Source organism: Schistocerca gregaria, chromosome 2 (genome assembly GCF_023897955.1).
Source record: "Schistocerca gregaria isolate iqSchGreg1 chromosome 2, iqSchGreg1.2, whole genome shotgun sequence".
Lineage (NCBI taxonomy): Eukaryota > Metazoa > Arthropoda > Insecta > Orthoptera > Acrididae > Schistocerca > Schistocerca gregaria.
In genome coordinates this window covers 159,359,674-159,386,501 of record NC_064921.1, presented here as the reverse complement: position 1 = coordinate 159,386,501, position 26,828 = coordinate 159,359,674, and the positions used below count along the sequence as shown (strand labels likewise).

General features: G+C 43.2%; 1 protein-coding gene across 1 annotated transcript in view; it reads right to left on the bottom strand.

Annotated features, from left to right (window-relative positions):
- LOC126336587 (disks large 1 tumor suppressor protein) overlaps window positions 1-26,828 on the bottom strand; it is a 4,198,467-nt gene that overhangs the window by 3,457,919 nt on the left and 713,720 nt on the right. The window contains exon 2 of the mRNA XM_050000444.1: window positions 9,887-10,284. Within this exon, the coding sequence (XP_049856401.1) occupies window positions 9,887-10,259 (373 nt within the window). The 5' untranslated portion in view covers window positions 10,260-10,284. The remainder of the gene's footprint in view (window positions 1-9,886; window positions 10,285-26,828) is intronic.

Here is a 26,828-nt window from a genome sequence, read left to right as displayed (position 1 = left end):
ATACGAGCTTACAGAGTATCGGAGCAGACTTACGATTGGATTCAAGATTTTGTTGCAGACAGAATCAGCACATCGGTCTTAATAGACCTAAATTGACAGCTGTAAAGATAATATCCGAAGTGCCACAGGGAAGTGTGATAGGACCGTTGCTGTTTGCAGTGTATATAAACGATCTAGTAGAAAGTGCCGGATGCTTTTTAGGTCTATCCGCAGATAATGCAGTTGTGTATACCAAGGTAGCAACGCCAGAAGGTACTAAGAATTTACAGAACGACCTGCAGAGAATTGATTAATGGTGTAGGCTATGGAAGTTGGCCCTGAATGCAAATAAACGTAACATATTGCGCCTACACAGGAAAAGAAATCCACTACTCTACAGCTGCACTATTGATGGAAAACAGCTGGAGATAGCGTCTGCCGTAAAACACCTAAGCGAAACTATCCAGAGCGACCTTGAGAGGTTCTAGGCACTGAAGTCTGGAACCACGCGACCGTTACGGTCGCAGGTTCAAATCCTGCCTCGGGCATGGATATGTGTGATGTCCTTAGGTTAGTTAGGTTTAAGTAGCTCTAAGTTCTAGGGGACTGATGACCTCAGATGTTAAGTCCCATAGTGCTGAGAGCCATTTCTCGACCGCAAGTATTTTTTCATTAAGGAAATGTAACTCATCTACGAAAGAAGTGGCTTATAAGGCGCTTGTTCGCCCGGTTCTTGAGTGCTGTTCCCTATCAGGTAGAAGTGATGGAGGAAATAGAGGAGATCAAACGGAGAGAAGCGCGTTTAGTGACGGGATCGTTTAGCTGGCGAGAGATCGTTACGTAGATTCTAAATAAACGCCACTGTCAGACGTTACAAGAGAGGCGTTGTGCATCACGAAGAGATTTAGTTCAAAATGGTTCAAATGGCTCTGAGCACTATGGGACTTAACATCTATGGTCATCAGTCCCCTAGAACTTAGAACTACTTAAACCTAACTAACCTAAGGACAGCACACAACACCCAGCCATCACGAGGCAGAGAAAATCCCTGACCCCACCGGGAATCGAACCCAGGAACCCGGTCGTGGGAAGCGAGAACGCTACCGCACGACCACGAGATGCGGGCGAAGAGATTTAGTATTGAAATTTTGGGACACCATATTTCAGGAGGTGTCTGACAACATATTACTTCCACCCACATACATCTCGCGTATTGACCACGAGAAGAAAATGCCATAAATTAGAGGCAATGCACAGGCTTACCGACAATCATTCGTCCCAAGCACTATTCGCGAGTGGAACAGGATTGGAGGGATCAGATAGCAGAACCGAAAGTACCTTTCGCCACATATCATTAGGTGGCTTGCGGAGTGTGATGAAGATGTAGATGCAGATAGCTACTCCTAGATCTTTTTCGCTAGATACTATTTTCAGCAGTTTCTCATCAATACTAAAGTTGCTCAAATCGCTACACTTATTAACGTTGAGGGTCAACTGCACCATTTATCAATCCTCTGCAGGTCATTCCGAAAACAAATACTGTCTTCTGCCCTTTTTTAATTGTTACAGATAACCGCATCGTCTGGGAACACTTTAAAGTGCCTATAACGCTTTCTACTACATCATTTGTACACATTTTAAACAGCAAAGGTCCTTTAGCTTCCCTAGAGTATTCCAAAATTACGTCTAAATATATCGCTTTTGTTTCGTTAACAGCGACTTGGTGAGTTCGTCTGTAAGGAAGTCTTCATTTCAGTTGCAAATCTCGTCCGCTCTCGGTAAGCTCGTATTTTTTCACTAAACGACGATAAGAGACGGCGTCAAATGCGTTTCTGAGGTCAAAGAACACGGCATGACCCTGAGCACCGTTGTCCACAGCGCTATGGATCCGCGGAGGAGCAGAGCGAGCTGAGTTTCTCATGATCTCTGCTTGCGGAATGCATGTAGAGTAGAATTTTATTCTCCAAAACATCATATTTCTTGGTCATAAAACATTTTCAGTAATTATAAAACAGATTGACGTCAACGATACACGCCTATAATTCTATGCACATGTCCTGCGGCCCTTCTTTAACAAGGGAAAAACCTGCGGTTTTTTTCCAGTTGCTAAGTACCCTTGGTTGCTCCAGCGATGTATCATAAACTACTGCAAGAAGGAAAGAAGCTCTTTGGCATAATCTTTGTTGAATCTAATACATATCTTATCTGGTCCTGATTACCTTTCCACTATAAAGCGATTGTACTTTATTTTCTATTCTCGTGGACCAACAGAGCTAACTGGGTTTCACACAGTGGTTGTTTTCGGAATCCATGTCGATTCCTATAGAGGAGATTTTTGGTCTTCGGAAATGTCGTAACGTGCGAGCATAAAACATGCAAAATTCTGCAACAAACTGATGTAAAAAATATAGACCTATAATTTTGACAAACAAAAACTAAGTCAAGCGAAAATGTGAGTAAGAAAAGCAAAGAGAGATGCGGTCAATGACTTTGGAAGTAAAATTTTGTGAGTAAAAGCCTGAGAGGTCTAAAAAGCAATTGTACTTTATTTTCTATTCCGCGATCGGCTATCTCAGTATCTTAAATTTCGATGTTCGTACGAGACCCAGAAAGACACAGACGCCCACGTAGATGGCATGTTCCTTAACTTCCTGGATTGCCACCTAATTAACTAAAAACAAGTGTGTGGAATATCAGATCAATTGTGTGATTGGATGGAAGAGCTGCTAGCAAACAGAAGACAGCCTACAAATCTCGATGGAGAAAAGCATTCAGGCGTAAATGTAACTTCTGGCTCACCCCCAAGGGAGTGTACCAGGGCCATTACTTTCCACAACATACAAAGTGTAATGGGTATAAATACAGATATTTCTACTGGTGTCTGAGGACAGTAGTGAACAACATTACATCAGTATTTACGTCATTTGCAGACTGATTCATATGGCCATTACATGTCGTATGTTTTTGGGGTGGTTAGTACCTCCAAATTCATGTGACAAGAGCAAGCTTATTTTGCCCTGGGCAGTAGGTCAGGTGTTGAAGTGTGAGCACTTGGCCGGAAACGGTTAGTCTATACTGACAGACGCAGTCCAATTAATAGTGCAGCACAACCGTAAAGGTAGTACAGTTTGTGAGAAAACTGTTCGATGCAGATTAAAAACAACCAACACTTTGAAGTGTGTACATATTACGGTACCACTTATTAAAATATCTGCACTTCACTCGTTACAACCTGTATATAAATGACACAGTAACAACATCGGAAGTTCCATTAGGCTTTCTGCCCGTGATGATGTTTCATACAGAGAAGTCTTAACTCTAGAGTGTAGTAGCGAAATGCAAGAAAACTTGCAGACTGTTGACGCTTGGTGCAGTGAGTAACGTAGATAAATGTAACAATTGTGTATAGATACATAGAAAGACCCACTGTTGCCTGACTACACGATTGCCGAACAATCGCTGGAAGAAGTTAGTTTCATAAAATGTCTGGGGGTACAGGTGTGGAGAGATTTAAAGTGGAATGACCATATAAAAGTAATCGCAGGAACGTAGATGTCGGACTGAGATTCACTGCAAGAATCCTCAAATAATGTAGTGCATTAGCAATGGAGGTAGCTTACAAGATCCTCGTTCGACCAATCCTTGAATATTGCTCGTCAGTCTGGAATCTTTACTAGATAGGACTGATAAAGGAAATTAATGGGATAAAATAAAAGGAAACCGACAGCTGTAACTTAAAACTCTTCCTATAATGGAATTTTATACAAATAAAATAACCTGGTCTACTTTACAAAATATTACAAGATAGTAATTACAGTAGTCATGATAGAAAGAAATGTATTTGAGAAGAGTTCAAATAGGTGGAGATAAGCACTTCCTTTAATTCTGAGATACACAGGGTGTTACTGGTATACTTGCAGATATTTTGGTCACTGTCTCCCTGATATTTACCCACTCTAGATCGTTAGTTGCTTTTTCTCTGCACCTAACAGTCTTCCTACAAACACGTCACATAACTACCTGACGTTTTCTTCACAGTAGTAACTGCACTGCTAAGTGGGCTACAGCTGCAGTGTAGACTAACCGTTTTGCGTCCACGAGTCCACACTGCGACGTCTGACCTCGGTCCAGGGGTAAATAAGCATCAATGCTCTTGTGACATGTTCTTGGAGGTACTAACCAATCTAAAAACACGATACTCCTAACAACTATTATCATTAATCTACAAATAAAATAAATACTGATGTATTGTTGTTCAGAGAACTGTGATCAGTCACCAATAAAAATATCTGTACTTATATCCATAACACCCTGTATATTTCAAGTTTTACTAATTATTCAGCCGTTAATACAGCAAAAGTTTCTCTTCGTCAGCTCTCTGTCGCAGCTTCTGACGTTCCACGAGGCAATTTAAAAAATGAAAATTTGAGAAAAATTCTACATCATCGTAACACATTTCAGACTCTCTTTTATTTGGCAGAGACTCCCGGAATGAAAAATACTTTTTTTTTACAAGTGTGGCGTACGTTACAACAACCGAATTAAAATTTAATTAAGCCCAACTTCGGCTGTATTATATTCTATCCGGCGCATCTGGGTAATCCGACCTTGTCCCGCTTAATTCACAAACAAACTTGCCACCGCTCCTCCCTACGACGTTACCCTGTTGCGGAATTCGCTAAAATTAATGGACGAGTTCAGCGAGCTTCAGGGCCACAAATGCCGTCCTAATATCGTTATTGCCTTTCGGTTTCGTTCAGTGCCCAGCGCTCTGCAAAGTTTCATTATATTCAAACAAAAGTTACTCATTGTTATGCAAATGCAATTTGCTATAAAAGCAATTATATTCGTTTGTAGTATCATGAATTTTTGATCGCAAATGTCTTCTTTAATGGGCAACATTTTCTCGTAATGTGATTACACTGCTGCAAACATGTACGTAAATGGAAAAAAAGTGTATTTCGTGTTTAACAAAAATTCTTAAAAGGTACTGAGAGCACACACGCTTTTCGCGCGGCTCGCCCCCGTAGAAGATTCGAGTCCACCCTCTGGCATGGTTGTGAGTGTTATCCTTAGCGTAAGTTACTTTAAGTTAGATTAAGTAGTGTGTCAGCTAGGGATCGAAGACCTCAGCGGTTTGGTTCCATAGGAACTCACTACAAATTTCCAAATAAATGCTGTAACGCTACTGATGACAGTAGCACTTCGAGAACAAAAAAAGGTGCCGTGCCAATACTTGTTCACATCAGCAGAAACAGAAAATCTAACCGTCACTGAGCAGCTTTGTTCTCGAAGACTAATTACACTGGGATGTTACACAATTTGTTGGACGCTTTCACAACGCACATTATAAAACGTAAGACAAATGCAAGTGTATATTCATGCCATCATCGCATAGTGAGAAGTATGAACACTGAGTTTTGGTGTTCGTTAGCATATGGCACTAGTAGGAAAGTTTCATGTTTTTGCTATAAGCCAATAATAGCTTATGTATGCTTGAAAAAACACAATACGGAAGTGTTGCGGTGTTCGACAAGAATTTATCTGTGAATTTAGATGTTGTACTCATTCTACGAATAAATCCAGAAGTACTAAAAATAATTTTTAAATGGCACGCATCAGTGATCGCAATAGTAACTATGGGGATAATCCTGATAGTACCAACACATTTTTTAACAACGTATACAATGAACTGTGGGTGAGTGGGGGGGGGGGGGGGGTGTTTATGACCACCACAAAAAATTAAGAAATAAAAATTTCTTTCATTGTTGTTGACTTATGTAAACAACATACTTTCTAAAGATATACTGACATGTAACAAGAGTTCAGAATCTAAAAATACCTTCTAATGCTATGACGTACTGAATAAGACATTCATTTTAAAAAGTCGTATCTGCTACCCGAGGGACGTGAAGACTTTATGATCACCTCAACTGCACTTCAATTTTTTGATTAAGTTTAACTGAAAAATTTAAAACATATAGGGCTATAGAACTTGGTACGTGTGGTTTACAATATCTACAAAACTGGGCATGAAGTACTCCGCACCTACCAGTGGCATTGCTACGGTTAAAAAACAACGGTATACAGAAACTGTAGACCGATAACGGCATTCATATGGAGGGACCAAAGCGCAACGAACTGTCCCAGTATTGATGTAACTAACAAAGGAATAATGTCACCAAAACAAAAACGGATTAACTATTGGGTCCTTGTAGGGAACAAGAAGGTTTTGGATGGGGATGTTCTGGTTATTGAAGCTTTCGAGCACTAAAAATTTGAAAATGTAAGACCACAGCTCAGCTGTGTAATAGGACTTTTCAGTGGGGACATAAATGCAACTATGTAATACGCATTGTATAAAAGGGAAATCGTCATGACCAATTTGTTGTTTTCCCCGGCTCACGACATGCTTAATAAAACTGGCAAGATCCCACGTATACTAGAACATATTGTGTTTTGACTTAATACATTTGCCTAAAGTGGATATCAAAATATGTTACAGTCTATATGACACTGTTTAAAACCTGACATGGCACAGAGAAGAATCTCTTATTAAGTGAAATAAGCGTACTTACCACAGATGCCTGGATGGCATTTGACAAAATGTGAGACTTCTACTTACCGAATCCAGTTCGAACAGAACAAGGGTTTCCGTAATACTACTACTAGAACATTTTGCTACAAGAATATGTTTCATGCTTACCTGACTTACAGATGTTAAAATTAGCATGGAATGCCATTGAGGTTTAAGTGTGGAAACGAGGCTACCCACTATGGGCGAAATTATGCAAATGTTAGTGGAATATAACACAAGTAGTTTGAAATTAAATAATAGAGTTCAGAAATGACAGATAACGTTTCATATTGTAAGTAAAAAACTTGGTGCAACAACTGAAAATCATACCAACTGTTCAAAGCCGCGACTGTAATTCTCAGCGCATGGATTTCAACATAATCATCAACAGAACTGCACTTCAGACACAAAAATACTTAATCTCATTGCTTCCACTTACCTGTTTGCGACAGAGTGACCATACGTCACATTTGTTCAACAATATCAAAATTCTACTGATCGTTGTTGGCGAATTGTAATAATCTTCAACGAATCGCGTTTCCTTCTGTATCAAACAGCTGGGCCTCAGCATGTCCAAAAAATAAATTTGAACACTTTGTGGACTCAAAACACACAAACTGACTTCACCTAATTTCACAAAAGGGCCAAAAGCTTGCATTGTCCATCTTAAGGGACTTCATGTGTCTCTGCTAGTGCTAAACTCAGTAAATGAAAATGTATTGATAGCGTCGAATCATTGAGTGAAACGACAGACAACCGGGAAACAAGCTTCAATGCCAATGAATTCCAGGAGCCACGTGGCTATAAAAGGTTTACTGCGAATCAGTAAAGGAAGCAACGTCAAAAGAACTGAAAGGGATACGTTCCACACGGGGAAGCCAGACTCAGGAAGAGGCCAATAGCCACTCAAGCTGGCTCATGTCGTCTAGGTATGTGAGAAAAGAACTTTTCTCTCAAGGGCATAACATTGGGACCGCGACGTTTTACAGACTGTTAGTTAGTAAATGGAATAAATACTGTATCTACGAGAAATAATAGAAAAGTACCAGGATCGGGGATGGGGGGCGGTAGGGGGGGGGGGGGCACGTGGCTCCTGGTGTATCATTGTTACAACAAAGTAAAATTCATTGGCATTGAAGCTTGTTTTCCCGGTTGTCTGTCGTTTCACTCATCGTTACGACACGATATCGGTAGATTTATTCGGAAACACTTCCGCTGTGGGATTTTTGTTTGCTAACTAACGTTTTCCGCAAGCAAGTTTTATAAAATCGACAAATGTGTGTCACTCTGTCAAATTCAGTTACATGCAAGACACTTTATGTATTTTAGTTACATTGTAATTTTCGATAATAGAAAAATCTGTTTCACTTTGTAAACAAAATATTTAATTAGAAGATTTGCTATAATTATATCAGAATTCAAAAATATGCTTTGCAAAGCTGTTTCTTTGTGCTAAAGATATGCATTGAACAGCATTCATTTCTATTTATGGTTTTCACGCCAAGACAGCATGAGTTGTGTAGTAAATTGTGTAGGAGATGAGTGTCAATTGCATAATCGTTGGAAAAAATTATTGGATAAAGCAGACATAAATCGTGTATTTGGCGATAATCTGCCAACTGCGTTAAGAATTAGTGGAGTGTGACCTTCGCAGCTGTTAATCAAAACGTAGCAAGTGATTGAGACGAGTTCCTATCAGTGCACCAACAGTTTTCATACTTTCCTTAAAATGTAATACTTTCAGTTGCAGGCTATAAATATGGCTACACCGTATAATAGGATATCTGTTTGTGGATATTTGGACAGCAGGGAACCACTTTCCCCAGGTGCGATGTAACCATGGACCCAGCTACAGGTGTTGGACGTGTTGTGAGGTGTCTAGAAAGCTGTCACTGACAAGGTGAAATTGGATATGGTGGGCTTGTTCATTATTGATGGTCCTTTTGAAATAATAACTTTATAAATCTATGCGTAAGTTTGAAGTTCCCCAAAGTTACTACATACATTCTTCTACAACATTTTGTTCCAGCTCAAGCACCTTCGGGCGGCAAGCAGGGCGTCGGTGGCCAGACATGTGGAGGAGTGATTTAATAGCTGACACATGGGCAGTCTCGCAGCTGGGCCTTAGCCCACGTGTACGTACTGCTCTGGTCAAGCACCTGTGGGCAACAGAGGCCAAGAGACTTGCGCACCACAGTAGATGCGCATTAGGGTTGCCTAGCAAGCAGCATATTATTCTTGTGCCTGGCCTTGAACGAGCTGATGAGTGATTTCAGGTGCCCTTGTATTGGAAGAACTTGATCTAGTACACAAAGTCTTCTGAAAGGGAAGGAAACTTCTTGAAGCACCCCAACGTTTACTCGTTCTGTTAATAACTGTTTTAGGAACAGTTTGTTGGGTGTTCATGAAAATATGACGGACAGTAAAAAGAAAATCGGACATCTGTAGTGTGGAACCATGGAACATTCCATTAAAAAATTATAGCCACACTTATTAAGACAGGCAGCCCACTGGAAGAGGAAACCATCAGTTTCTGCTTTCTACAATGTGGTCGGGCGCTGATGCATCTACAACCGTACCCAGTTCTGAGCTTCCTTGTCATATTGAAACGAACGTCCAAACATGTATTTCTTCATGTCGTCAGAGCCGGCCAGGGTGGCCAAGGGGTTCTAGGCGCTTCAGTCTAGAACCGCGCGACCGCCACGGTTGCAGGTTCGCATCCTGCCTCAGGCATGGAAGTGTGTGATGTCTTTGGGTTAGTTAGGTTTAAGTAGTTCTAAGTTCTAGGGGACTGATGACCTCAGAGGTTAAGTCTGATAGTGCTCAGAGCCATTTGAACCATTTTGAACCACCCTGTGGGACCATAACGGCCACCCCCACACTGCCAACTGGACGTAGGCTACACTGCGTTGCGAAACACAACAACATCATCAAGACAGCCTGCATTTGTCACCATGTGATTTTCACATCTTTAGTGACCCAAAGGAACACATGCATGGACGTTGGTTCCAGTCGGATGAGGAAGTGCAACAGTGATTGCAGCTGTGGATCCGTCAGCGACCGACTGCGCTCTATAAAACAGGCATTCACTGTATCATCTCTCAGTAGGATAAATTTCTCAACGCATGTGGTGGTGACTTCCGAAAAGTACCAGCCCACGGTCCTGTTGTGACTGCCCCTTATATAATGATAGTGTTTGGCTTAGACTGTCTTCATGGTTTCGTTGAGGTGTCATGCCTCTGTTATGGAATGTCAGTGTGTCGAGACTGTGTACAATGGGATCTGTGATTGCTGGACAATTTTAAGTGGATTGGCGGCAGTGGTACGCACCTTCCTTGGGCGGGACGTAGCCGTGCACCTCGCAGTAGGTGCCGGGCGTGTCGAGCGGCGTGTAGAAGGTGGCGGCCGAGGAGGCGGAGGCAGAGACGGAGGCCCTGTCGCGGTCGTGGTCGTGGTCGTGGTCGCGGTCGCGGTCGCGCTCCCCCGGGGGCGGCAGCGAGATGGTGGCGGGCCCGGGCCCAGGCGGCGGCGGCGGCAGCTGCTGCAGCTGCAGCTGCTGGTCGCGCCGGCACTTGGCGCAGCGCCGCATCTCGGCGCGCACGCGCAGCAGCCACACCATCCCGAAGAGCGCCATGACGGCCGCGCGCGCCCCATGGCCGCGGCTAGGCGCCCACGGGCCGACGCCCGCACACGGCCGCACCATGCCTCACCATCGGAGACCGCTGCCGCTGCGGACCACGCCAACCCACTCACCCTGTGGCCCAACCACTCCCAGGACGATGAGCGACCACAGACGGGCGGTCAGCTGGTGCCTAATGTGGCCAGCTTGAACCTTGGTGTCAAGGACGGGCAAATGGTCCTCAACTCAGAATCTACTTCCTCCAAACTTCATCATGACTTTGGAGGTCTCTGAACCAACCAATCTGGCTACAATCCCAATTCACATGTGTCCCCCTGACCAGTGATCAGTAGGTACGGCACCTCAGGCAGCCTCATCTCATAGGCCCCTCCTGGTATGAGCCTGAATGTGCTGTTTGGAGGTCTGCCATTCATCCTGCAGTATCAATAACCTATCCTCTAAAAGTGAACCTCCTTTCCAAATGTCGACCATTCCACCAGGGGTCTCCATGACCCTTCATGTCTAGGACTGAGTCTACTGACCAAGATTTCACCATCGTACTCGTAAATTCAATGATCTCTTCTTTCTGAGACTGAACCTGATGCCTGAGCATTTTTCCTGCAAAGTCAACCACCTTGCTTCTTCTGAGATGATGTCCGTTGACTGAGACACGAAAATTGCTCCTGTATGCTCAATACCCTCTCATGTCTGATATTGAGTCTGGTGTCTGAACGTTACTGATTTTACCTGCAAGCACAATGGCCCCTCTTGTTCTTTAACTGAGTATGCTGCCTGAGGCTCTTTTATTCTACCAGTAGACTCAACGAGCTCACTTCGTCTGACATTGGGTCTGCTGGCTAAGACGTCCCCATTCTACCTACAGACTCAACAAACTTCTCCTTTTCTCAGCCTGCTGTACGAGTAGTGACCAGAAACTTCCTGGCAGATTGAAACTGTGTGCTGGACCGAGACTCGAACTCGGGATCTTTGCCTTTCGTGGGCAAGTGCTCTACCATGTAAGCTACCCAAGCACGACTCACGCCCCGTCCTCACTGCTTTACCTCTGCCAGTTCCTCATGATAGAGCACTTGCCCGAGTTCGAGTCTCGGTCCATCACACAGTTTAAATCTGCCAGGAAGTTTCATATCAGCGCATACTCCGCTGCAGAGATAAAATATCATTCTGAGTACTGAGGTCTCATGTCTGATACTGAATCGAGCTCAGCCATTCTTCCTGGAGGTACAACAGCTCCTTGTGATTGAGTGTGCTGTCTGAGGCACTGTTCTCGAACCAGCAAATGATCTTTCCTTGTCCAAAACTAGGTCTCCAGGCTGTCTTGATCATTCTGTCTACAGACTCAACAAGACTCTCCTCCTCTGATACTGAGCCTTCTGTGCGAGTCTCGATCGTTCAGCCTGCAGACTCAATAACCTCTCGTGTTTGATAATGCATGTAGTGTCTGAGGCTCACCCATTCTACCTGCAAGCACAATGACCCCTTCTCTTCTGTAACTGAGTGCGCTGTCTGAGGCTCTATCAGTCTGCTAACAGACTGAATGACATCTCCTTGCCTGAGGCTGGGTCTGCTGGCTGGGGCTTGAGCATTCTGCCTACAGACTAAACACTGTCTCTTTCTCTCAGATGCAGGCTACTCACCAAATCTCTATTATTTTACCTGCAGACTGGACGATCACTTGTTTCTGATATTGAGTATGCTAAACAAGGGTTGACAACTCTATCTGCAAACTGAAAGACATTTCGTGCCTGTGATTTAGTCTAGTGCCTGCGGTTTGGTCATTCATACTTCTAGATTCAGTGTTTGTCTGGGACTGAGTCTGTTGCCCAATGCTTGATCATTGTAGCTGCAAGTTCAACCTACTCTCCTTCTTTGAGATTGACTCTGCTTTCTTGACGCATGACCATTCTGCTTTCAGACTCAGTGACCTCCCAAAGCCTCAGAGTCAGCATTTAATGACCTCTCCTTATTTGAGACTGTACTTAATTTTCGATGACTGACCATTCGATAGCAGATTTAATGACCATGTCACTAGTGTCGCCTCATGCGTCGTTCTCTGAAATATCACTATGCGCAACATAACCAGAGCTCCGTATTTACTGATCACCGTTTGATGGCATAGTAAGGAAATTTTATACATTGGACCTATCAAAGAACTGATTCAGATTTTCTTGTGTAGTGGTTAAATATTCACAATATAACAAACAGTAATGGAAACAACATATAAACAATTAACACTTATACCAACAGTTTTTCCGCCCGTCTGTGGCCAACGTCCCACCCTCCATTGCTTTTGAAGAGTTTCAGTAACGTTCCTTTTGGCTCAAAGTTTTCTGTTTCGTAGTCAAGCAGCTACTGAACTATGATGCTGTCCAGAAGCTATCAGGCATTTCCGAAGAAAATGCAAATTCGTCTCCACGATTAGGTCCACACTACTCTACTTATCGATGTCGAAGGAGACATTGTTCATTGAGGCACGTGTATGAAATATTATGAAAACTGTAGTAATTTTAATGCAGAGCGGACCAGATCACTGGATACAAAATGGATAAATTAGAACATTGGTCAATGCAGGTTTCATATTTAAGCGATTTCCCGCTGACTGGTGTGAGCGCTGGGATGATTCCCACTTCGTGTTCAGATAGGCAGTATTCAATATAGTAACATGTGACGATGCTCAAAGTACCAAAATATCAATAAACCGTTTCAGCAGCATTCAGTACATTCATTAATTCCACTTGCGGTTTCAAGGTTTTATACCATTTCCAAATGTTTCCCTAAACAAGCGTAAATACGTTATCAGTAACATAAATTCTTTTAGCAAGTGTTCACGATCAAAAGTTTGTAAGTTTATTCTAATGAAATGCATGTAAACATTACACTTAAATATAGCAGTGCTACATACTTCAAAATGAGTTAAAAAGTTGGAACTATTAATGGAGTATGTATCTCCAATACGACTGTAGTGGTTTATTTAAATTTCGATACTTTCAGTACTGGTGCAGCCAGAGGCCTAAAACAATAGTCTGAATGCTCTATAGATAAATACATAGAAGAAATTTAAAGGGATGATAGGGACGAGAAAAAGTAAGGAGGACTGAAAATGGAGAATCTCTAGATATCAGAAGAGAATAAAAATCCATTCTAACAAATTAAATGTTCACTGTCAATTAAAAAATCAGATTTCGAAGTAAAATTACTCGTTTATTTGAAACCGTAGGCTGCCTTTACGTTCTGAATAGAAACTAAAAAATACCCGAACACTAGTATCATCTATTCTTAGAAAAAGTGTTTGAAGACGTGCTCACAAAAGTGAAAGGACATTAAGAACCCCAAATGAAGTGAGCCAACAGTGGGACATTTTATCGATGTCTTTGCCCCCATTTATAACGAAAAACTTCAAAGTAGAAAAACGTGAATAAAACATGAATAACGCTTGCAGACCACGTAGTGAAACAGGTGGATAGTCATTCACATACTATTAAATTTCCATTGACAAACCGCACTTGATCGTGGTGCGCTGGTTTCGAGGTAGCGCAATCAAGCAATTGTTAGCAGGACCAAAACCACTGATTGTACTGACAGTGTATTCGACGTTCTGATACACCCACATCAGTAACAGAGACAAGCATAATGAGTGGGAAATCCATGAGAGTACAAGAAGCACTATATTTCTGCCTGAGAAAGGAAACACCTACGTACTTTGCACTCACTGATTTGCTATCTGTTCTAAGAATTCTGAAAACTTTATCCCCAGTTAGACCCGAATCCCTAATACATGCTGCATAGTGAACGGGTGGTGCCGATGAGAGAAGAAGCAAATCATCTTCAATGAAGTTAAGACATATTTTGATATTGCCGATAATAAAATTGGCCGGCCGCGGTGGTCTAGCGGTTCTAGGCGCGCAGTCCGGAACCGCGCGACTGCTACGGTCGCAGGTTCGAATCCTGCCTCGGGCATGGGTGTGTGTGATGTCCTTAGGTTAGTTAGGTTTAAGTAGTTCTAAGTTCTAGGGGACTGATGACCACAGCAGTTGAGTCCCATAGTGCTCAGAGCCATTTTTTTAATAAAATTGTAGGTCACGTAGCGAAAGAGGTTGCTGCTACAGGAGACAAAAGTTGGACTGGAAACCTAAGTAGGATTACAGATATCTGTTGTTTAATGCTATGCTAGAAGAGGGAAACGAGAATGCAAGGGGACAACAAGACAGAAATGCAAAAAATGTGCTGTAATTCTACAGGCAGTTTCACACTCCACAAAAGTCATACACACTCTACATAACATCTCTATGCATCTGGCTTCTTTACAAACCAGGTTGAAATTTTCATCGAGGATAATTTCGCAAAATATCCGAACAAACTCCTTTACATTCCTTTCCTACACAGGTGGATGAAGACCACCCAACTCATATCTGGGCACCTCAGACGACATGAAATTATGATTCTTTAAAGAATTTGTGAAACATGGTCATACCTTGCCAGTCTGATTCACGAGACTGACAGGTATCTAGGAAAGCGGAGTCTACGACCTGGTCTTCTGATATGCTGTCGATACAGACACTTACATCCAATATCAAAATTATGTAGCTCATCTGTATAAAAATTCATAACAGTATTAGCAGGAATACTATTTTATCCGTTGTGATTAGAGAACATCTCAGTTGTTTTCGTAAATAGCCCTGTAGGAAAACTGCAATCAGCCCCAAGTTTATAGAAATTATTTTATTGTACCTTTATCAGTTACGGACGTGAGCCCATCGTCAGGCGGTTGCATTGGTTTCGTGGCAAGTTTTACGCCTGTGTCTTTCTGAAAAGCTCTCCTTTACATATCATAAGAGAGAGGGTCGATTCTCTTTTCCGATCCAAGCTGATACATGAGCCATGAACCAAACTAAATACAAGGGGGTGGATAAATTTATTTACATCGGCTGCCGATTTGATGTGTCAAAGAACATGATATAATTTCACACGTCTCTTGTTAGAACTATGACAAAAAAATATAACACTAAGAATACAACACAGCTTGGAGTCTAAGCATAGTCTTATGTTTGGTCGTGAAAACATTTCTATATGAAAACGTTTCCTATGGAACGATCAATGATGAGATGAGACAACCGTTTTGTTCAATTCCTCTGGCTTGGGAACGAGTGAACACCACTCCTTGAAATGGAAGAAGAAGAAAATGGAATCACAACAGTCAGTCTCTGAATTGCATTCATTCTTTATAGAGCAATATATAATTGCGCCAGAGGTATTGCAGTCATCAGTAATATTTTTTGATAGACTCTTAGGAAGTTACTTTTGTGAGGCGCTGTGCTTGTAATTTTATTCGAAGAATGTATTATGTTTTTAATTCAGTGAACAACGGTTTAATTTACAGAGTGAGTTTATATAATGTGGTGGATACTAATTTTCAGTAGCTTTGCGCAGTGTGCAGTTTTTAAATCACTGCGTGAAACTAAGGCAAACATTTATTCCTTGTTTTTACCATCTTGCGTTGTTTCGTTAGCGGCGCCGGTAGTGACAGAATATTTTTCAACACTGGCAGGTTATACTTTCTGTATTAGACGACTAATTTAAATTTGCTGGGAATAGTGGCGTACTCTTGCAATCCAAGATGCACGGAGGGCGTTGGTTGGGAGAGATCTGGAAACAACTACAGATTCAGCGGCTTCTTGAGCTCAGAAACGACTGCGATATGTTCATAGAGCTCTGCAGATGAGCAGATGGCAGTTTGGAACTTTCGGTAAGTAATAGCTCATGATTAAGAGAAGCCCAATGCACTATACAAAAGAATATTCGGAAACAGACGCACACGAATCAGGTTGATATACATCTAGAGATGTGTGTTTTCGTAGTATATTTACTAAGTTTCGTGCATGTTTCTCTATTTACGAGGTTTAACTTCACGTTTAAATAAGTGTAAATACACTCAGTGTGTAGCGCCATACATGCTTACTGAAAAGCCAGCAATGTAGTTCATTGACGCATCAACGTCCTTTGATGACACATCTAGGATTGCCTGCTTTTGTAGTTCACTTTTACAGTTAGTCCTGCTGTTCAAAAATGGCTCTGAGCACTATGGGACTTAACAGCTGTGGTCATCAGTCGCCTAGAACTTAGAACTACTTAAACCTAACTAACCTAAGGACATCAAACACATCCATGCCTGAGGCAGGATTCGAACCTGCGACCGTAGCAGTCGCGCGGTTCCGGACTGCGCGCCTAGAACCGCGAGACCACCGCGGCCGGCAGTCTTGCTGTGATGGATAGGATGTGTGCCTGCTGTATTTGGATCCAGGAGGAGCTGGCCGCAGTTCGCGAACAGCTGAATGTGCGTATAATGCGCCCGCATTTTTCGGACCTTACATGAGCTTCATGATTACGACACAGAATAAAATCCACAGAATATAACTCTATATTGTCAACAGGAAGCAGCTGCAATAATCTCATGTACCGAATAACAAAACTATATCTACCCTTGTATAGACAGGGGCAAGCATAAATGAAATAAAGTGAACGCAGTGGTTGGCTGAAGCCATAGTGTGTGACGTAGAAGAGACATGGTGGGGAGAACCGCGGCATATAAAAGCATTTTTGAGAACTAAGTTAACAGTGCTCTCTCGTCTCGCAGCGGGTCACGCCTATGTGTGGAAAAATAGCGAAGACGTTGGGACCTTTTCGTCTGCGAAGTGAGAGCGGTACCGATCACGTATGTAAAGCGGTAGTTCATATTCCTGCGGGAACTTTTGCGGGCAGAGAATTGTGCTCGTAGCTCCATCCCTCGGCGAGTGTGAATACCCATTATTTCGACTAGGGAAAATTTTACATTCTACGGAAGGCAAGAAAGTTGAGACTCAGTGATTCAGTCAAGGCCAGAATAGGGAATTAGCGTTTTAGATCCAGCAAGGAGACAACGCCGACGCAGTTCCCGATTGGTAATGTACCAACGCGCATTACGCGACATTAAATGTTGAGTCGAGAGTTTGCTCACTCCAACCTGCGAACGCTTTGAATATAGAATTTCGAGAATTGAATACTAAGAAACTCTCCATTGAGTACATGAGAGTTTGATTAGTTTAGGGATAAAATTTTTATTCTCCAACAACTTAGTCCATTGAACAGCTACGACAACGTAGATGTAAATTTCGCTGATGCAGATTTAATTATTTTGCTAGTTATAACATTCTCATATATAAAGATTTAATACTCTGCTGCTGTTTGTGTATGAGAAATGGGTTGAAAACTGTCCTCACGTCAGCACGTTGTAGGTGTCGCCACCGGCGCCAACCTTGTTAGAAAGCTCTGAGAAGCTAATCATTTGCATATCACAGCATCTTCTTCCTGTCGGTTAAATTTCGCGTTGTAGCACGTCGTCTTCGTGGTGTAGTAATTTTAATGGCCAGTAGTGTAGATGTCGTTGTTGACATAGATTTTTATTTTAGGCCCGATTAAGAGCATAAAACTATCATACGCTTTAGGCAAAACCGCATCGTTCGCCGCTGAATGCACTTTGAACATTCAGGCGGAATTAAAATCGAAGCTTCAGTATGAAGAAGGAGAGAAGCCATAAGGTTATGTGCACACACATTACGCTATCGTGTGAGTGGCTGCCATTTTGCGACCTTAGATGCCGTAATTTTTGGTAGTTTTGACATCGCACTTCACTTTCTGCGACTTTAATGTCAGTGCATTCTCCCTATTCTTCTCGTATGTGCTCTGCCTTAAAAGCGGTAATGATAGAAGTTTTCTTAGTCGACAGGACTGCCGCGAGCAGAATATTCGCGGCAGAGCCCGAAACTCCTCGACGATTGGCGAAAACAATAACCTGTCGATGGAGAGAACAAACCGCGCACCACAGGCGGGAGCCGCAAAACTGAAGCTGCGGGCATCCGCCAATCCCAGCCCTCAGCAATCCGTTCTCCGATCCCCGCAAGTCGGCCGAGACCCGCGGGATATTCGTTTCTGGGGGGGCGAAGCGTGACGTCATTCAAGCTGGGCGCCTCGCTCGAGAAACACTCCGCCGCAGACGCTTTCGGCAGAGAAGGAGCGTGAGTCCGCCGGCGGCAAAAATAAACACGTAGTGGTGCGCAGCTGCGCCACTGCAGAAAACTGATTCCCGAGGCACGTTCGAGCGACTTCCACGCCCAAGACGATTCTTTTATTATTTATTTGTTTATTTAGTTTATTGACATTTCTTGATAAGACCTTCCAACACCCGTGTTTAGTAGTTGGCAGGTGCACATTGCAGTTATCGTTCTTGAACTGAACCCTTTAACTTACAATTGTTTTGGCGTGAAAGACATTAATGCATTGTTATTTTAGTAATTTTTTCGTCAGAAGTAAGACAGGAATATTTTTTACCTAACGCATTACACGTTGTAACGTATACTTTCTATTAATTTCGACATCTTGCACTTTAGATGTATGTAACTTAAAGTTTTTTCATAGCGTTTTTTCAGGACTAGATCTACAGCTTTTTGTTAGTAAGGCCTGCAGCATGAACTACGCCCAAATACGACATTACACAAGCCGTTAATTCCAGGAAATTCAAAGTGATATTTATCTGTTTCTGTCTAGACATTTGCTACGTTCGCAGGTTGGAATCCTGCCTCGGGCGTGGATGTGTATGATGTCCTTAGGTTAGTTAGGTTTAAGTAGTTCTAAGTTCTAGGGGACTGATGACCTGAGAAGTTAAGTCCACTAGTGCTCAGAGACATTTGAACAATTTGGCTAGATATTTCGCCACAGCGACCTAGCAGTTTCGACTTAACAACGCTTTTTACACGACCAATAATCTGAAAACAGGAGTTCCATCAGAAAAAGAGAAATTCTCAGAATTTTGAAACCCAGAAGTCTACAAAATTTTTTTGTAAAACTGTGCGAAATTGTAAAACGGACAAACGCGAAGAAACTTCAACACTATGTTCAAAGAACATATGAGAGCATGTGAAAGCAGTCAGTCACTGTTTTACCTGCATCTTAAAAATGAAGCACAAAAAGCAGTATACATTCAAACAGTGTACAGATTTTACAAGGAAAAATATGAGTATTTTGGAAGAACTGGAGGTACACACTCATATGAAAACTTTTACAAATGACTTACTCTGCGAACAAACTGATCTGAAACACAGGGCTAACTTAGAAAATTTTATTGAAATTTTCGACCCCAAGATAGGATAAACATATGAATTTACTGATAACATACACTCACAAAATTTTAACCGTATACCATCTATGCAACAAACACACCATCTCTGACTCCCAGAGATGAAAAATATATAAACATATGGAGCCTAAGGATTCCGCCTGTGAAATAACCGTAAACAATTATTAGCAAATTACAACAGCTACGAGAGTATAATAACAGTATTTCACAACACAAAACTCATAACTGGTCCCTAGATGTCGTATGATCGTCACCTCCACCAAGACTTAAGTATAAATGTAACTTAGAAAAATACGTTCTCGATCATAAGTAAGATGCAAATAAGATTAATATTCACAACACTCATAGGTGCAATTGAAAAGTCCGCTGTAAACCAAAACAGACACGTTTTTTGTGCTGAAATATGTAGCTATGAGCAAATAAATATTGCAGTGCAACTACTGGAATTGACTTATTGTGAAACGTCGTATTTCGTGTAATAAGCCTGCCGTCCCAACTGACAACCAACTGACAAAAGAAACTCAGAAGTAATATTTATATATAACTACTGAGATTCTCTTGTCACTTGGGCCGGCAGGATTATTACACAGAAATACGGCGTTTTACAAGAGGTGAATTCCAGTAATTGCAGTGTAACGATTATTTGCTTGTGAATAGAGAACCTTTATATATATCCCGCAGTTTCGTTTTTCATTATGGGAAGGAGTGGGGCAAATAGGGTTTTTCGGAAGTGCTTCCAGAGCGTCCCGGCTTTCAGAAGATGACTGTCCATACTCTGCAAGACACACAGAAAACCAATACGCATCAGTGGATAGTACATCTCTCCAAGTCCTTAACGCGCATTACAGACGGTAGATATGGGCAGCGTTTGTGATGCAGTGAAGTTCAGTACGTGAGTGCAGCTCATTGACACGAATTAACTGGGAACGTGTGCCAACAAACCGCACCAGCCCCCTTAGCAAATCTGTTCCTTGGCTTGCCTATCTGCAGGCGCGAACTAATCCGATGTGTCAGTACGCTGCGAATCTGAGGAGAGGATTTAAAATGCAACTCGAAGACCGGGCAACAGACAAGTGGAAGCTGTGTTCGTAAGTGTTCTGCAAACCATCATCAGCAGTGTTACCAGGGGGGCATCCGCACACAGCAACAACTTGCAGCAAATTACTACTGGTTCTCCGATAATCTATCGTTGGACACCTACGTCCCAGTGCCGGTGAACGCGCTAAAATTGATTACTTTGTTATTTTAAATAGAACTCTGAGGATGTCGTGTCTTCAAACTGGACATGGTTTATACACAGGGTGTAACGGTTACAACTGCTGATATTTTTTGGTGACTGAGCACAGTGTACTGAACAACATTAAAACAGTATTTACTTCAACCATAGACTAATAATTAAAGCTTTAGGAGCAGTACGTTTCTAGGATGGTTGGTACTTTCAAGTAAGTAAGTGCTTCAAGGGTTTCCAGAAGATGATCGTTCATACTCTGCAAGACATTAATGCTTATTTTCCCGGAGCAACACGTCAGGTATTCAAGTGTGGATGAGTGGACACGTAATGGTTAGTCTACGTATTCTGCACACACAGCCCACTTAGTGGTGGTGTTAGGACTGTGCAGGAAACATCAGGTAGTAATTATGTGACGTGTTCGTGGGAAGAGTGTTTGACGCCGAGAAAAACAAATACCACGCTGATGTATGTACGTATTAAGGTACCACATATAGAGATATGTGCACTTATGTGCATTACACCATGTATACGTAATGTTTCAGGTACGATATTTTTGTCTGTAACTTACAAAATGATAAGTGAAAGGGCTATTTATTTAGACAGGCAAACTTAAGAAACATTACTGTTCAAATGGTTCAAATGGCTCTGAGCACTATGGGACTTAACATCTATGGTCATCAGTCTTCTAAAACTTAGAACTACTTAAACCTAACTAACCTAAGGACATCACACACATCCATGCCCGAGGTAGGATTCGAGCCTGCGACCGTAGCAGCTGCGTGGTTCCGGACTGAAACGCCTTGGACAGCTCGGCCACAGCGGCCGGCAAACATTACTGTTACTGCAGAGTTTATTTGGTTATTTTCCAAAATGTTATGGCATCGAGTTGTAATTTTTTAATTAGAACGTTATTTTTTCCATTGTGTTGCTGAAATACACCGAGGTGACAAATAATGGGATAGGAATATGCTCATATACTGGTTTTGAACGTAGAATGGTGTCTGGAGCTAGACGTATGGGACATCCCATTTCGGAAATCCTTATGGAATTCAATATAGAGAGATCTTCTGTGACAAGAGTATGCCAGGAATACCAGATTTCAGGCATTATCTCTCACCAAGTATAATGCAGTGGCCGACGGCCCTCATTTAAAGATCGAGAGCAAAGGCGTTTGCCTAGAATTTTCAGTGTTAACAGACAAGCAAGAATGCACGAAATAACTTCAGAAATAAATGTGGGACGTATGATGCCGGCCGGAGTGGCCGTGCGGGTCTAGGCGCTACAGTCTGGAGCCGAGCGACCGCTACGGTTTCAGGTTCGAACCCTGCCTCAGGTATGGATGTGTGTGATGTCCTTAGATTAGTTAGGTTTAATTAGTTCTAAGTTCTAGGAGACTGATGACCTCAGACGTTAAGTCGCATAGTGCTCAGAGCCATTTGAACCAATTTGGGACTTATAATGAACGTATCCGTCAGGACAGTTGGGCGAAATTGGTCGTTAATGGGCTACGGCAGCACGATCCAGGTGAGTGCCTTTGCTAAGAGCACGAAACTGCCTGCAGCGCCTGTCCTGGGCTCGTGAGCATAGTCGGTTGGACCCTAGACTTGTCAGATGCGTCCCGACTTCAGTTGGTAAGAGCTCATGGTCGGGTTCGAGTATGGTACAGACCCCTCGAAGGCACGGTTTTCACCAAGGCACTGTGAAAGCTGGTGGTGGCTCAATAATGGTGTGGTGTGAACCGACCATTCACTGGGAACATTTATGTTCGGCTACGTGGAGAATGCAGCCATTGATGGAATTAATGTCCCCAAACAACGATAGAATTTTTAAGGATGACAGTGCGCCATGTCACCAGGCCACAACTATTCCCGACTGGTTTGAAGAACACAGGATCTGTATGATTTTCAGAGGAATCTTAAAACTTCCTTCCTACAAAAAATGTTGAAAAGTTCAGGTAACAGTGGTCGAGGAGGACAGCGATCACGTACCTTTCCCTTGAAAGGAGATCAGAAAGGGTAAGAAGTATTGAGACCTGGTGACTGTGATGGCCAGGGAAGATGCGACAGTTGATCCTCGTGCTTAGACGATGCAGAGAGTGTAAAGAGCGGCCCTATATCTTGGAACATGGCATCACCACTGGGCAGCAACTGTTGTAACACAGTTTGGGCTTAACAGCCAGAATGGTCACCCAATCTTTGATGGTAATGCGTCGCCGCAGAGTATCCAAGGACCCCATGGAACACCACGAAATGACTGCCCAAACCATCAGACAACCTCCGCTACGATTCACTCTCGAAACGTCAACTCTGACAGAATTTGGAAATAGTGTGAAACGAGACTCATCCGACAAAATGACTTTCTTCCGTTGGTACATGGTCCTGATTTTATTGCTTCAGCAAAACGATTTCCACTTATGGCCATTTGTGCCACTGATAAGTTCGTTTTGGAATGCCAGCTCGCTCTGCAGATGCATTCTCCTGGAGCTCCCTTCGTGTTGTTGTGGTGCTGACAAGATTCATGAGTGCGACATTCAGTTCTGCAGTAACGTTTGTAGCTGTCGTCCCTCAGTTCTCGTCACAATCCTCTTCAATGACCATGTCATACATTTTCGTCCGCGTGGTGAATTAGCGGATGACATTTCTTCGCTTACCAGTATGCTGTACAAAAATGCCTGTTGAAACAGCAAAGACGGGCAACTTTGGTTGCGGAATACCGTACGATCACGAACAATTTGTCTATGCTGGAATTTGCTGTCCTGCATGCATTGTGCATGTCGCTCCATCCATCAGCGAGTATGTAATAGCCATTATTTCGACTAGGGAAAAATTAACATTCCACGAAACGCAGGAGACTGAGTGATTCAGTCAAGGCCAGAGTAGGCAATTAGCGTTTCAGATCCAGTACAGAGACAACGCCACTGCAATTCCCGATTGGTAATGTACCAACGCGCATTAGGCGACATTAAATCGTGAGTCGATAGTTTGCTCACTCCAACCTGCGAACGCTTTGAATATTCCATTGAGTACATGAGAGTTTGATTAGTTTAAAAGATAAAATTTCATTCTCTACCAACTTAGTCCATTGAACAGCTACGACAACGTAGATATAAATTTTGCTGCTGCAGATTTAATTGTTTGGCTAGTTGTAAGATTCTCATATATAGAGATAAAGATTTAATAATCACATATTCAATGTCTAAATGTTAATTATTTTGTTAATAGTTGAAAGTAATGGAACTTGCTTGTTATGTATCACTTGAAGCCTGAAAGCGACGGGCGGTGTGGCCGAGCGGTTCTAGGCGCTACTGTCTGGCACCGCTCGACCCTTACGGTCGCGGGTCGAATCCTGCCTCGGGCATGGATGTGTGTGATGTCCTTAGGTTAGTTAGGGTTAAGTAGTTCTAAGTTCTAGGGGACTGACGACCTCAGCAGTTAAGTCCCATAGTGCTCAGAGCCATTTCAAAAATTTTCAACCGACTACACAGAACATTCTTCTGACCTCAGTGGTCCCGTACTGCTGGCACTGAACAGGTGGTCAAATAGATCAGCTCAAACTGCAGGCTTTGCTAGCATGCGAGTTTACGTTCGAGGGTTCATTTCTCACTGTGTCTACTTTTGTCCAGCCCCTGAAGACACGACGAAGTTCTGCGAAAAGTACTTCGCAACGACGGAAGTCTCAGCGTAGAGCGACCTCTGTGACAGCAAAAAGGCTGTACGAGCGTAACGAGGACTGAATCCAGCGTGGGCTGTGAGGCAGTGAAGTTGACTCGCCACGTAGACGCGGGGTGTTACGGCCCAGCTTCCACAGCCCGTTTGTCCCGGCGGCGCTATATTGTAGCAGTGGAGGCGGCGGCGACGCCGCAGTCTTATGAATAGTCAACGCGCTGGATTATGAATAAAAACTGGCTTGCCACGTCACCAGCCCCTAGAGACGGGCGCTTGCACACTTCCCTCCCGCGCTGGCGCACTAGGCTAACCGCGCCAGCCGGCAGTCTGGAAGACAATGCAGTTCAGTGAATGACTGCGTGTAGCGCGAGAAATTAACTCGTTTTCTGCGTAGCTACGTATTGTTACAAGGTGTTCCACTCCTAAGGCCGGAACCGTGACTGATTCCATTTCGTACCAGCAACAATTCTACATCGTATCCGCAGGTCGCTTAGAAGGCACAGTGCAGTCAAAGAAATAGGGACTCGCCTACATGAACATTCCGCCATCGAGCATCTACCTGAATATAGTCAGTTAGGCGCCTAAAACTCTGAACATTTCTAGAGGTCACAAAAGCTATGAGATACACTATGTGACCCAAAGTATCCGGACACCTGGCTGAAAATGACATACAAGTTCGCGGCGCCCTCCATCGTTAATGCTGGAATTCAATATGGTGTTGGCCCACCCTTAACCTCAATGACAGCTTCCATTCTCGCAGGCGTACGTTCAGTCAGGTGCTGGAAGGTTACTTGGGGAATGGCAGCCCATTCTTCACGGAGTGCTGCGCTGAGGAGAGGTTTCGATGTCAGGCGGTAACCCTGGCACCAAGTCAACATTCCAAACCATCCCAAAGGTCTTCTATAGGATTCAAGTCAGGGCTCTGAACAGGATAGTCCATTACAGGGATGTTATTGTCGTGTTCTGCCACAGGCCGTGCATTATAAACAGGTACTCGATCGTGTTGAAAGTTGCAATCGCCGTCCCCGAATTGCTCTTCAACAGTGGGAAGCAAGAGGTGCTTAAAACATCAGTGTGTGCTTGTGCTGTGATAGTGGTACGCATAACAACAAGGGGTGCAAGCCCCCTCCACGAAAAACACGACCACACCATAAAACCACCGCCTTCGGATTTTACAGTTGGCATGACAAACGCTGGCAGATCAAATTCACCGGGCATCCCCCGTACCCACACCCTGCCATAGGATCGCTACATTGTGAAACGTGATCCGTTACACCACACAACGTTTTTCCACTGTTCAATGATCCAATGTTTACGTTGCTTACACCATGCGAGGCGTCGTGTGGCATTTGCCAGTGTGATGTGTGACTTATGAGCAGCCGCTCGACCATGAAATCCACGTTTTCTCACCTCCCACCTGTCATAGTACTCTCAGTGGATCCTGATGCAGTTTGGGATTCCTGTGTGATGGCCTGGATAGATTTCTGCCTATTACACATTATGACCCTCTTCAACTGTCGGCGGTCTCTGTCAGTCAACAGACGAGGTCGGCCTGTACGCTTTTGTGCTGTACGTGTCCCTTCACGTTTCACTTCACTATCACATCGGAAACAGTGGACCTAGGAATGTTTAGGAGTTGGAAATCTCAAGCACAGACGTATGACACAAGTGACATCCAAACGCTTGACAACGTTCGAAGTTCGAGAGTTCCGCGGACCGTCCCGTTCTGTTCTCTCGCGATGTCTAATGACTACTGAGGTCGCTGATGTGGAGTACCAGGCTGTAGGTGGCAGCAATCACCTAATATGAAAAAGGTACGTTTTTGGGGTGTCCGGATACTTTTGATCTCATAGTGTAACTCTTAAAATCGTGTATGACCCCCTTTTGCCTGGAATAGTGCAGAAACGCGACATGGCAGTGACTCAAGAAATAGGTAGAAGTCTCCTGCACAATTCCTGAAAAATGCTGCCTCTACTGCTGTCCATAATTCCGAAATGTTTGTTGGCGCAGGATTTTCTGTACCTACGACCTCTCTATTATGTCCTATAAATGTTCGATGGGATTCCGGCGATCTGGGTGGCCAATTCATTAGTTTGAACTGAAACTTCCTGGCAGATTAAAACTGTGTGACGGATCGAGCCTCGAACTCGGGACGTATGCATATCGGTGGCAAGTGCACCACCATCTGAGCTCTCCAAGCACGACTCACGCCCTATCCTCACAGCTTCACTCCAGCCAGTACCCCGTCTCCTACCTCCCGAACTTCACAGTTTAAATCTGGGGGGAATTTTCATATCAACGCACACTTTGCTGCAGAGTGAAAATTTCATTCTGGATTCGATTGAATTGTCTAGAATGTTTCACTACGAGACGACTGGAATCTGATATGCATGCCAATGGTTTTCAAACGCCGTCTTGGGCGTGATTGTGTGTTTTGTTTCTGCTGTTACCATATTATTTCCACCTCCTACATACAGTCCTGGAAATTGAAATAAGAACACCGTGAATTCATTGTCCCAGGAAGGGGAAACTTTATTGACACATTCCTGGGGTCAGATACATCACATGATCAC